Source organism: Scyliorhinus torazame, chromosome 5, assembly GCF_047496885.1.
Source record: "Scyliorhinus torazame isolate Kashiwa2021f chromosome 5, sScyTor2.1, whole genome shotgun sequence".
Classification (NCBI taxonomy): domain Eukaryota; kingdom Metazoa; phylum Chordata; class Chondrichthyes; order Carcharhiniformes; family Scyliorhinidae; genus Scyliorhinus; species Scyliorhinus torazame.
In genome coordinates this window covers 152,910,756-152,923,854 of record NC_092711.1, presented here as the reverse complement: position 1 = coordinate 152,923,854, position 13,099 = coordinate 152,910,756, and the positions used below count along the sequence as shown (strand labels likewise).

Genomic DNA, 13,099 nt, shown 5'->3' with positions numbered 1-13,099 from the left:
AGCATGGTTACTCCCCCCATATTGCTTCCGAAAGTCAGCTGACTTCAACTGACCCCGGCTTCTCCCGCTCTCCTTGAGCCCCCCGTGTGAGGAACTCCCTTCCTCCTTGCGCCTATCTTCCCGCCATCATCTCTCTGGCGCGGGAAATGAAAAAGAAACCCCGCGCTTTCTAGAACCATCCCGCCCCCCCCATGGCGCAGCTCCCCCTACAGCCCTGTTCCCATTCCCCATCCCCCGCCTGTGTCTCTTTTTCCCCCCACCGGCACCCACATTTCTCAGTGTCCCTCCCTCCCCAATTTACACCTCTATACATCAGCATTGTCATTTCCCCTCCAACATCAGTCCCTCAGTTCTGGTCCAATTTCTCTTTTTGAATGAAGGTCCATGCTTCTTCCGACGTTTCAAAGTAGTAATGTCTATCCTGGTGCGTGACCCATAATCGCGCCGGCTGCAACATCCCAAACTTTACTTTCTTCTTATACAGCACCTCCTTGGCTCGATTGAAACTCGCCCTCCTTCTCGCCACCTCCGCGCTCCAGTCCTGATACACTCGTATCACCGCATTCTCCCATCTGCTACTTCGTACCTTCTTGGCCCATCTCAAAACAACCTCTCTGTCATTGAAGCGGTGAAATCGCACGACCATCGCCCTAGGTGGTTCTCCAGCCTTTGGACTCCTCACAGGGACCCGGTGGGCCCCTTCCACTTCCAAGGGGCCCGAGGGGGCCTCAGCTCCCATTAGCGAACGTAGCATCGTGCTCGCATAAGCCCCGCCGTCAGCTCCTTCCACTATCTCAGGGAGACCCAGGATACGGAGGTTCTTTCTCCTTGATCTATTTTCCAGGACTTCAATTCTTTCGATGCACTTCTCATGAATCGCCTCGTGCGTCTGCATTTTGACCGCTTGGCCCAGGATCTCGTCCTCATTGTCAGTTACCTTCTGCTCCACCACACGGAGCTCTATCTCCTGGGCCTTTCGTGTCTCTTTAAGCCACTCGATTGCTTGTATCATCGGGGCCAGCACCTCCTTTTTTAGCAGCTCCACAAACCGTCTTAAAAATTCATCCTGGTCCGGTCCCCATGTCGCCTGGGCTCCTTCCGACGCCATCTTGTTCCTTTCTTTCCTCTGCCGCTGCCCTCGAGGATCGTCCGTGATCTGGCCGCCGCCGCCGATCTTTTTCTTCACACTGCGGGGGGGGGGGGGGGGGGGGGGGGGGGGGGGGGGGGGACTCCCTGTTGCTTCACCCCACACCGGGTTTCGTCGCAAAAAATTTCCCGTTGGGGCTCTTAAAAGAGCCCGAAGGTCCGTCAAAGCTGGAGCCGCCGAAACGTGCGGCTTAGCTGGTCATCGGCGCAACCGGAAGTCCCAAGGTTTATTTTCTAAGGGGCCTCTGTGGAGTTGAGGTTTCAATCAGGTCAACCGGGAACTTATTAACTGGTGGAGCAGGCTCGAGGGGCCGAGTGGCCGGCTCCTGCTCCTAATTCGTATGGTATTACAGCCTTTATAATAGATTGTAGCATTTACCCTCCTACTGATGTCAGACTAATGGGTCTGTGGTTCCCAGTTTTCTCTCCCTCCTTAAATAGTTGGGTTACATTTACCACCTTCCAATCTGCAGGAACCATTCCAGAATCTATAGAATTTTGAAAGATGATCACCAATGTATCCACAATCTCTACAGCCGCCTCTTTCAACACTCTGGGATGTAGAGCAGCAGCTTTTGGGGATTTATTAACTTTCAACCACATTAATTTCTCCAGTACTGCTTTTTCACTAAGACTAATCACTTTCAGTTCCTCGTGCTCACTGGTCCCTTGGTTCTCTGGTGTTTTTAGGGCAATTTCAATATCTTCCTCTGTGAAGAAAAACACACACTGTTTAGTTTATCTGCCATTTCCTTATTCCCCATTATAAACTCTCCTGTCTCTGTCTGGAATGGACCCTCATTGGTCTTTGCTAATCTTTTCCTGTTCACATTCCTATAGGAGCTTTTCCAGTTCTCCCCAGTTTGCTCTCATATTCTATTTTCTCTTTCTCAGTTTCTTGGTCCTCTTTGCTGAATTCTAAACAAGTTCCCAATCCCCAGGCTCACTACTATTTGGGCCACTTTATGAGTCTCCTCCATTGATATAATGGAATCTTTAACTTTTCTTGTGAGCCACGATAGCTTCACTTTTGTTGTTTAATTTTTGCTTCTTAAAGGAATCAATATTTTATGTAAAGAAAATGCGAGTGGTTGCCTGTCTATTGTCTATCGTCATATATAGAACAAAGAACAAAGAACAGTACAGCACAGGAACAGGCCCTTCGGCCCACCAAGCCTGCTCGGATCATGAAGTCTGACTAAACTATTGTAATTTCCCAATCTACTAGTCGACTTGCCCCTCATACCATGACAGTTTCCTTCTGCAAGAAACACACAGATAAATTAGGCAAGAGAACCATGTAACCACCATAGCCCATCTTCATGGCAATGTGGCTGCTTTGGGAACTAAATATCTTCCAACGTACAAACACCTTTTTCATTCTGTGCTCCTCGTCAAACTTGGAACCAGGTAATCGCAACGAGGCTCAAAAATGGTCAGCCCACCGGAGGCAGAGGTGTTAGACCGGCCAGTCCAGCAGAAAGAAACCCTCCAATCATCACCATTCACCAGATGTCAGAATGAACAAAATGCAGTCCTGGATGTCAGTGAGAGCAGAAACAATAACAACGGAGCCAACATCTGTAATTTATTGTGAACTTGTTGGAGTCACAACAGGTGTAATGAATCACAAAACCCCGCCCCACGTTGAGAGCAGATGAATGGTCTCTCCCCAGAATTAACTTGCTAGTGTCTCCGTAGTTGGGATGAATCATTGAATGTCTCCCCTGCTCAGAGCAGGTGAATGGCTTCTTCCAGGTGTGAACTTGCTAGTGCTCTCGCAGGGTGTATGGGTATCTGAATCCCTTCTCTCACTAAGAGCATGTTAACGCCTTCTCCCCTGTGTGAACTCGCTGGTGTCTCTGCAGGTGGGATAACTGAGAGAATCCCTTCTCACACTGAGAGCAAGTGAACGGCCTCTCCCCAGTGTGAAGTCGCTGATGTATCCCCAGGCTCTTTAAAGTAGTGAATCTCTTCTCACAATGAGAGCAGGTGAACGGCCTCTCCCCAGTGTGAACTCGCTGATGTATCCGCAGGTTGGATAACTGAGCGAATCCCTTCTCACACTGAGAGCAGGTAAACGGCCTCTCCCCAGTGTGAACTCGCTGGTGTGTCAGCAGGCTTGATGAAGTAGTGAATCCCTTCTCACACTGAGAGCAATTGAATGACCTCTCTCCAGTGTGAACTCGCTGGTGTGTCAGCAGGTTCGATGAAGTAGTGAATCCTTTCCCACATTGAGAGCAGGTGAAAGGCCTCTCCCCAGTGTGAACTCGCTGATGTTTCTTCAGACTGGATAACTGAGTGAATCCCTTCCCACACTGAGAGCAGGTGAACGGCCTTTTCCCAGCGTGAACCCGCTGGTGTCTCTTCAGGCTGGATAACTGAGTGAATCTCTTCTCACACTTAGAGCAGGTGAACGGCCTCTCCCCAGCCTGAACCCGCTGGTGTCTCTGCAGGCTGGATAACTGAATGAATTCCTTCCCACACTGAGAGCAGGTGAACGGCTTCTCCCCAGTGTGATCTCGATGGTGTCTCTTGAGGCTGGATAACTGAGTGAATCCCTTCTCACACTGAGAGCAGGTGAATGGTCTCTCCCCAGTGTGACTGCGTCGATGAGTTTCCAGCTCTGATGGAGATCTGTACCCCTTCCCACAGTCCCCACATTTCCACGGTTTCTCCATGTTTTGGGTCTCCTCCTGTCTCTCCTGGTTGGACAATCAGTGGAAGCTTTGTCCACACACAGAACATGTGTACGGTCTCTCCCCGCTGTGGATGGTGCAATGTTTTTTCAGGCTGTGTAACTGGTTAAAAGCTCTTTCCACAGTCAGCGCTCTGGAACACTCTCACTCGGGCGTGTGTGTCTCGGTGCTTTTCCAGTCACACTGATGGTTAAAATCTTTTGATGCCGACAGATCGGCAAACATTTCTCCTTCTAGATTCAAAGGCCGATGATATTCAGATCCAAGGTATCGAGTGACTCTGTAAGACTGAGACGTGATAATTGAGATTTCTGTCTGTAATTCCTCCTCTTGTAATATCTGTAAAAGGAGTTTACAAAAGTCAACACTCAGTACAGGATATAAATTCAGAACAGATAATTCTAGTTTCTATGGAACATTCCTTCCTCTCATTCCCCAATGCCTCGTCTTCAATACCTATTCCCCAGACCTAGTCTCCAGGGAGTGGACTCGGAGGGGCAGGGTATCGGAGCAGTGACTGTAGGAAGGATGAGCTAGCTGACCACTGCACCCTGGTACAGGAGGCCATGCAAGTGGGGGGAGGAAGTGGTCGTTGTCGGGGTTTCTATAATTATGGGAACTGATAACATCCTTTGGAAACAGGGCCAAGAGTCCCACATGGTATGTTGCCTGCCCGGTGCCAGGGTGAGGGGCATCTCTAACTGGCTTGAAAGGCTATTGGAGAGGGAGGGGGAGGATCCAGTTGTTGGGGTTCATGTTGGGACAAACAACATCGGCAAGACTCGGAAAGAGGATCTGTTTGGGGAATATCAGGAACTAGGAACAAAATTAAAGAACAGGTCCTCAAGGGTTATAATCTCTGGATTATTTGCCGAGCCACGTGTAATTTGGTGTAGGAATGAGAAAAATTAGGGAAGTAAACACATGGCTAAAGGAGTAGTGCGGGAAAGAGGGGTTCCATTTAATGGGGCACTGGCATCAGTATTGGGACAGGAGGGACCTGTACCGTTGGGACGGTCTCCACCTGAACCGATCTGGGACCAGTGTCCTCACGGAAAGGATAAATAGGGAAGTCACAAAGACTTTAAACTAACAAACGGTGGGGGAGGGGGAGGCCTCAGGCGAACTCAATACAGTTCCAAAAACAAGTAGCAGGATGGTCTGGACTGGGCACGAAATATACCAGTTATAAAGTTTACAGGAGGGACAGAGAATATGGCAGAGGGGGTGAAGTAGCCTTACTGATTAGAAATACTATCACCTTAATGGTGAGGGAGGATAATGAGGGGGAAGCATCCAGCGGAGACCATGGGCTGGATTCTCCGTCGTCGGGATCCTCTGCTTCGCCGGCAGCGCGCTCACGCCCGCCGATTTCCCAATGGCATGGGGGTGCCCATAATGGGAAACCCCATTGGCCAACGGGATGGAGAATCCCACCCCATATGGGTGGAACTGAGGAACAAAAAAATCTAAAACTGTAATGGGTGTTGTGTATCGACCGTCTGGTGGCAGTTCTGAGGTGCTAGATTGTATAAAGGCAGAAATTAGGCGAGTGTGTAGCAAAGGCAGAGTAGTATTAATGGGGGATTATAACTAACACACAGATTGGGAGGGGCAGACAAGCAACTGTCAGAAAGGGAGTGAATTTCTGGAATGTGTCCGGGATAGTTTCCTGCAGCAATATGTTCCAGATGTAACAAGGGGACAGGCAATATTAGATTTAGTTATGAGTAAGGAGCCCAATTTAATTAGTAGCCTAACTGTGCACGAACATTTATCAAATAGTGATCACAACATGATTGAATTCAGTGTAGTGTTTTAAAGTGAAAAGCACGTTACAGACAGTAGAATTTTAGACTTGGGTAAGGCTGACGTTAACGGGATGAGACAGAGACTGTCCACGGTAAACTGGGGAGATCTGTTAATGGGTCAAACAACTGAGGATCAGTGGAGAATATTTAAAGAAACATTTAACGAGATACAGAACAAGTATATCCCCCCGAGAGGAAAAGGCTCCACTTCACAAAAAAAAACAGCCACGGACAAATAAAGAGATTAGGGACAGCTTAAAACTAAAAGAGAGGGCGCACAAAAATACAAGACATGGTACAGATCTGGGCGAATGGGATAGGTACAAGGACCAGCAAAGGGTCACAAAGCAGCTTGTAAGAGCGACTAGAAGGGATTATGAAAGGAAACTTGCAAGGGACATCAATATCAATAAGAAGAAATGTTTAGTTATATAAAGGGAAAGCGGGTGGTGAAGAGCAATGTAGGCCCAGTAAAAGCTGAAAATGGAGATATTGTCAGTGATAATGGGGGAATGGCAGACACGCTGAACAATTACTCTGCCTCAGTATTTACAGTTGAAAAGGCGGATAACTTGCCAGAAATTAATAGTCGATAGAGAACAAGGACTTAATACAATTAACATAACTATACCATCACTAACTAGGAAACTAATGGAACTAAAGAGTGACGAATCCCCAGGACCTGACGGTTTCCATCGAGGGTGTTAAAGGAAGTCGGGGAGGACATTGTAGATGCTCTAGCTAGAATCCCTAGATTCAGGAGTAGTCCCTCTGGGTTGGAAAATTGCACTTTTTGAAGTACGGATACACCAGCGAGTTCACACTGGGGAGAGGCCATTCACCTGCTCTTAGTGTGGGAAGGGATTCACTTTTTAAGAAGGGTGAAAGGGGAAAAACAGGGAATTACAGACCAGTTAGCCAAACACAACATGGTAGCACAATGGTTAGCACTGTTGCTACATAGCGGCTGCAACCCAAGTTCGATTCCCGCCTTGGGTCACTAAGTGTGGAGTCTGCACGTTCTCCGCCGTGTCTGCATAGGTTTTATCCTGGTGCTCCCACAAGTCCCAAAAGATGTGCTGTTAGGTGAATCGGACAATCTGAATTCAGTCCCTCAGTATTAATGTAAGCCTACTTTTGAGACTAATAAAGATTATTGTTATGAACATCTATGGTGGGGAAACTGTTGGAATGTATAATTAGGGGTGGGGTAACTGAACACTTTGAAAAACTTTGTTCGATCAGGGACAGCCAGCTTGACTTATTTTACTGAATTTTCTGAGGAAGTGACTAAGGTAGGGGACAGGGAAATGTCTATGGATGTCATTTATATGGACTCCCAGAACGCATTTGATAAAGTCCCACACAAAAGACAGTTAGCTAAGGTGGAAGCCCTCGGAGTTGAGGGCAAATTATTGACACGGTTAGGAAATTGGTTGAGTGGCAGGAGAGTGTGGGGATATGGGTATTTAATAATATACAATGAAGAGTATAACACCGAGTTGTAGAGAAAACAAAACTTAACTTATTTTATTTAACATTAACTATATACACAGCTCCAGTTGCTGAGTTAGGAGAGATTACTCAAATTTGACCTGTTGCACTTTTCAAGACTAAATTCAATTTGCCACTGTTCTGCCATCTAACCAGCCCGTCCATATCATCCTGTAATCTGAGGCGTTCCTCACCATTTCCCACCCCCCCCAATTTTTGTGTCATCTGCCATCCTATCATATCTCCAACATTCACATCCAGATCATTGATGTACGTCCGAACAACATGGAACCCAACACCGGTCGCAGTGGAACACCATTGGACACAGGCTTCCAGTCACAAAGACAATCTGTGACCATCTCCCTCTGCCTGCTGCCAGGAAGCCAATTTTGGTGTCAATTTGCATGGAGCCCATCTTGGCCAGTCCCCCATGTGAGACCTTGTCACAAGTCTTACTAAAGTCTATATGGGCTACATGTGGGCGGCACATTTAGATGCTGTTTAACACAGGGCTAAATCGCTGGCTTTGAAAGCAGGCCAGCAGCACAGTTCAATTCCCGTAACAGCCTCCCCGAACAGGCGCCGGTATGTGGCGCCTAGGGGCTTTAACCAGTAACTTCATTTGAAGCCTACTTGTGACAATAAGCGATTTTCATTTCATTTTTTTCACAGAGGGTCGCACTGTTGCTCCGTAGTTCCATGATTCCAGGTTCGATTCCCGGCTTGGGTCACTGTCTGTCTGGACTCTGCACGTTCTCTCCGTGTCTGTGTGGGTTTCTTCCGGGTGCTCAGGGTTCCTCCCACAAGTCCCGAAAAACGAGCTTGTTCGGTGAATTGGACATTCTGAATTCTCCCTCCATGTACATACAGGGGCTGGTTTATCACAGGGCTGAAGAGCTGGCTTTTAAAGCAGACCAAGGAAGGCCAGCAGCACGGTTCAATTCCAGTAGCAGCCCCCCCGAACAGGCGCCGGAATGTGGCGACTAGGGTCTTTTCACAGTAACTTCATTTGAAGCCTACTTGTGACAATAAGCGATTTTCATTTTCATGTACCCAAACAGGCACCGGAATGCGGCGACTGGGGGATTTTCACAGTAACTTCATTGCAGTGTTAATGTAAGCCTACATGTGACAAAAGATATTATCAACTGCACGCCCCTCAACTACACACCTAGTCATCTCCTCGGAAAATTTAAATGAAATAGAATCCACAGAATCCTTCTGCACCGACCCTCCGATAGAGCATACTACCCAGGTCCACTCCCCCTCTCTATCCCCTTTAACCCACCTACCTTTTGGACACTAAGTGGCAATTGTTCATGGCCAATCCACCTATCCTGCACATCTTTAGGCTGTGGGAGGAAACTGGAGCACCCGGAGGAAACCCACGCAGACACGGGGAGAACGAGCAAACTCCACACAATGTAGACCATAGATCTCTTCCTTTCCAACCCCCCACCGTCTTCCTTCAAACCAACTTTCTCCTTCTCATTTCCTGCTTTCAGAGACCCAAAACCTAAGAGTCATAGAGTTTTACAGCACAGAAAGATGCCCTTCGGCCCATCGTGAAAATGCTGCCTGCTCAGCCACAGCAGGTCAAAGATGAAAAGAGAATGCAACAGCTTAGCACTTCATGAAGACACATAGCCATTTGATCTGTCCCTCTCTGCCACCAGCTCAGATACGACACTGCACAAACTTAGCAGCCACGATAGAGTTGGGATCAGCTGTGGTGAAACACTGGAACTGGATCCAGGTCAGGGTGAAATATAGTTTGCTTGCCAGTTCATTGGATGGTGAGATCAGAGATGGGTTCAGCTATGGGTGGACTCAGATGAGGATTTTAAGAGGCACTGATGAGGGTGTACATTGAGAGGCTGAGTGGATTGGCTGGCTTGACAGACAGTCAGTCCCCTTCACTGTCAAGCAGCATGTAGAAGGGGGCATGGGTGGGTGATGGTAGGGTGTCAGATATATATAGGGAAATGAGAGACGAGGGGGAGATGATGGTAGAGGAGCTGAAGGGAAAATGGGAGGAGGAGCTGGGGGAAGAGATTGAGGAGGGGCTGTGGGCAGATGCCCTAAGTAGGGTAAACTCTTCATCCTTGTGTGCCAGGCTCAGCCTGATACAATTCAAGGTTCTACACAGGGCGCATATGACGGCAGCAAGGCTGAGTAGGTTTTTTGGAGTGGAAGATAGGTGCGGGAGATGCGCGGGAAGCCCAGCGAACCACACCCACATGTTTTGGTCATGTCCGGTATTGCATGGGTTCTGGGTGGGTGTGGCAAAAATGATCTCGAAGGTGGTGGGGGTCCGGGTCAAACCAAGCTGGGGGTTGGCTATATTTGGGGTTGCAGATGAGCCGGGAGTGCAGGAGGCGAGAGAGGCCGACGTGTTGACCTTTGCGTCCCTAGTAGCCCGGCGAAGGATTCTACTTATGTGGAAAGAAGCTAAGCCCCCGGGTGTGGAGGCCTGGATCAACGACATGGCAGGGTTTATAAAACTGGAACGGATAAAATATGCATTGAGGTTCGGCTCAGGGGTTCACCGGGCGGTGGCAACCGTTCCTCGACTATCTCGCAGAGCGATAAGGGAAAATAGGAAAGGCAGCAGCAGTAGCCCAGGGGGGGGGGGCTCATTTCGGTCTTCAGGGGTTTTATGTGTGTGTTTATATATTAGTTATTTATATTTGATTTCACAAAGTTACTATTTTAGTTATTATTTCTGTTGTTTCTTATTTTGTTGTTGGCAGTTGCCGTTAGTCAGCATATTATTTATTTAAAAAACGATCAATGTATATATTATTACAAAGTTGTAAAATGGGAAATTTTTGTTTGATCGAAAAACTTAAATAAAATATATATATTTTTTAAAAAGCAGCATGTAGAGGTCTGACTTCAAGTCTCCAAATTGGCAGAGGACATTGTGCAGAACGTGCCCTGTCCACAGCCTCTGCTCCATCTCCTTGTTCTGGTGCAGAACCAGAGGCACTGCTACTGCTGCTCAGAAACCTGTTACAGCCTTTGTTTGGGTCGGTCTTTATAAGACATAATCTCCCTTTGACAAAGCCATGCTGACTATCCTTGATTAATTCTTGCCTCCGCAAGAGATTAATTCTGTCCCTCAGAATATTTATTTCCTGACCACTCACGTTAAACTCACTGGTCTGTAATCGCCTGGATTTTCTCTACTTCTCTTCTTGAATAATCGAACCACATTATCTGTCTCGTCATCTGGCACTGCTCCTGTGACCAGAGATTTGAAAATTATTCTCCTCTCTTGCGGCCCACAGCAGCCTGGGAAACTCTCTTCTGGGCCTGAGGATTTAAACAAGTCACCATGTGAATGTGAGAATGAGAACATAAATTTAATGGGGAGAAAAGAAAGTGTTTTACTTACAGAGGTTGGAGACAGGAGGACGTTTCAGTCTGTGTGAAGCCCAATCTCCTTTCACATAAAGCCCGCGCTGATTGGAGGACCAGCGTCCTTCCGGTCCTAACTCTATCCATTAGCCAACACCTCACAGGAAGGGCAGGGCTTTCCTCCACACATGCGCAGCTTCCCCTCACCCTTGGACATGCGCAGTACCTGATCACCCGCCCGTGCGGCGGATAGAGCGGGTTCCCCAGCGCGGGGGATTGTGGGAGCTACGGCCGACACGTTCCAAACTCCTGGGGTGAAAAGTGGAGGAGGCTTGGGCAGTTGTGTGCGAGCTTGGTGTCCGCCCCCGGGCCGATTCGAAAGGCAGGCCGCCTCTGGGAGCTTCCTGGATGGGGTGAAACAGCAACTCGGCGCCCATTGCTACTGGTCCCCGAGGGAAGGGGAGAAGACCGGTTTCGGAGTACTGCGACCAGTCGTGTTTCAAGTCAGTGGTTGAGCTGCGGAGACGCTGCTTCGGACTGTGAGGTTTGCTGTCGGCGGTTTTGAGTTCGCCCAATGGAGGACGAAGGAATGGAGGAAGGATGGCAGCTGGATAGGCTGCTGGAAGCGGCGGGTCGGAACTGGGAATGGATACCCGATGGGCGGCCCGCGGCCTGCAGCCTGGGGTGGGTTGCTGCCGTTCCTGGGGTCTCCGGGGGTTCGGCCCCCCTGGACGCCCTGTGGGTGGTTGGGACTGACTCTGGGACTTTCTTCCCCGTTGTCGACTGTTACCAACATTGGAGCGACTCTGGCCGCTGCCATTGGAGGACTTTGAGGACATGTTGTTCCTTGTGAAATTCCGGCTGGAGTGCCGGGGTCATGAAGTGGAACGTGCAAAATTAATGGACTCTTTTTATAGACTTTTCTATGTGTACTAAGGGATTTGTTTTCTTGTTTTCTTTGCTTTCGTTTTATTTAGCAGCCTTTGACATTTAACTCATTTCGGGTCTCCCTGAAATGGTATTTAGAAATTGTGGTGGAATGCTAGTTGGTGCAAAACTGCTCTCCCTCCGAATGGTCCCGTGCCTTTGGGCGGGGTCCAGGAGGGGGGAACCCTCTCTCCTCCGCCGCGCCCGGGTCTGGCTCTCCGGAGGTCTGTGCTCTTAGCGAGGAGGGGCCTTTCCCCCGGGGTGTCGGCTGCAGGGCTGGGTGAACGGGGGTGGGTGAGCGGGGATTAGTGTTTGGTGATGGATTCTATCCTGTTAAATCTTTTCTGGGGTGAATTAAGGCCTGGTGATCGGGTTTTTGATATGATACTGTTAAAATGAATCACGGCCCTGTGGGTCATATTTGTAACTGGAGCGGCCGTATTGTATCGGGGCCTTGTGCCTCGCGACTGCTTGGTTTTATGTGTTTAGAGTCGTTACCTTGAAATGTGCCTGTGTCGTGTGTTGTACTTTTGGGTTTTGTTTCTTTTCTTTTCTTCTTTGTTTCTTTTGGAGTGGTCGTTTGGTTTCGGGGCCTTGTGCCTCGCGACTGCTTGTGTATGTGTTCAGGGGTCGTTGCCTCGATGTACTTGTGTTTTGTGGTTTCCTGTTCCTCCTTGCTTTTGGAACGATCGTTTGGTTTCGTGGCCTTGTGCCTCACGACTGTTCGTGTTATGTGACTGTTTGATTGTTACCTGAACTATACGTGGGGCCTGTGCCTTGCGGCTGGTTGTGATAAGTGACTGGTTAATAGGTATTTGGAAACGTATTTTGGCCCTGTGCCTTGCAGCTGTTTGTGTTCAATGACTGTTACAACGTTACTGTGAAATGTAATTGGGCCTTGTGCCTTGCAGCTGTTTCGTGTTCAGTGACTGTTTAATCGTTAATGTGAAGTGCAATGAGGCCTGGAACCTTGTAAATGGGTCTGTGTTGATAATTGTGACGACAATAAAAGAGTTACTTACAGGGGTTAGAGGAAATTTCAGTCTGTGTGAAGCTGGAGGAAGAGCAGCTTTGCTGGGCAGACAGTGAAGGAAACTCCGTGCAGCCAGTGACACAGGCCCCAAACTCTGATTGGCTGGACGATCAGCGCCTGTCCGGTCCTCCACAGGTTCCTATTGGCCAATGCCCCTCATGGAGACAATGAGGGGGCGGACTTGGACGGGGATTTGACCGCCCTACGCTGAGCTGTTATCCAATCCGCAGTATTTTGTTTCTGTGACCAGAGATATTGCTCCCAATGGGAGACTGTGTGCTGGGAACGCCCCTCTGAGTCATTGTGACGTCGAACGGAGCCTTGCCTGAATCACTGCTCCGCGGTGACGTTTCCGGGTTCCAGTGCGCAGGCCCGGCGGGCGCAGACGAGAGCCTCGCCCCCAATCATTGTTTTCCCTACCTCCTGCACATCAGCAGTCAAGGTTTCCAGGCAACCGGCTGACGCTTCCGGCCAGAGCGAGAAGCCGCTCGGTGATCTCCATCTCCACCTGCGCATGTCCAAGAGAGACCGGGAACTGCGCATTGCAGAGGAGAGCCCACCCTCTGACCTTCCTGCTCAGGTGTTCGCCAATGAGGAACTGGGAGGACCAGAAGGATTCTGGTCCT

General features: G+C 49.0%; 1 protein-coding gene across 3 annotated transcripts; it reads right to left on the bottom strand.

The window, feature by feature from the left end:
• Nucleotides 1-2,713: 2,713 nt before the first annotated feature.
• LOC140422139 (uncharacterized) lies at nt 2,714-12,937 on the bottom strand. Of its 3 annotated transcripts, none has more exons than XM_072507138.1 (3): nt 12,463-12,937; nt 10,303-10,468; nt 2,714-4,184 (listed from the first exon to the last, which is right to left on the bottom strand). In XM_072507138.1, the coding sequence occupies exon 3, from the start codon at nt 3,825-3,827 to the stop codon at nt 2,961-2,963; it is 867 nt and encodes a 288-aa protein (XP_072363239.1). In that variant the 5' UTR covers nt 3,828-4,184; nt 10,303-10,468; nt 12,463-12,937; the 3' UTR covers nt 2,714-2,960. The 3 variants fall into 3 exon arrangements, with proteins under 3 accessions (XP_072363239.1, XP_072363240.1, XP_072363241.1); XM_072507139.1 differs by lacking the exon at nt 12,463-12,937 and adding an exon at nt 10,551-10,761; XM_072507140.1 differs by lacking the exon at nt 10,303-10,468.
• Nucleotides 12,938-13,099: the final 162 nt, after the last annotated feature.

Excerpts from the sequence above, each read along its gene's own strand:
- LOC140422139 (XM_072507138.1), bottom strand. The coding sequence starts at position 3,827 with ATGGAGAAACCGTGGAAATGTGGGGACTGTGGGAAGGGGTACAGATCT.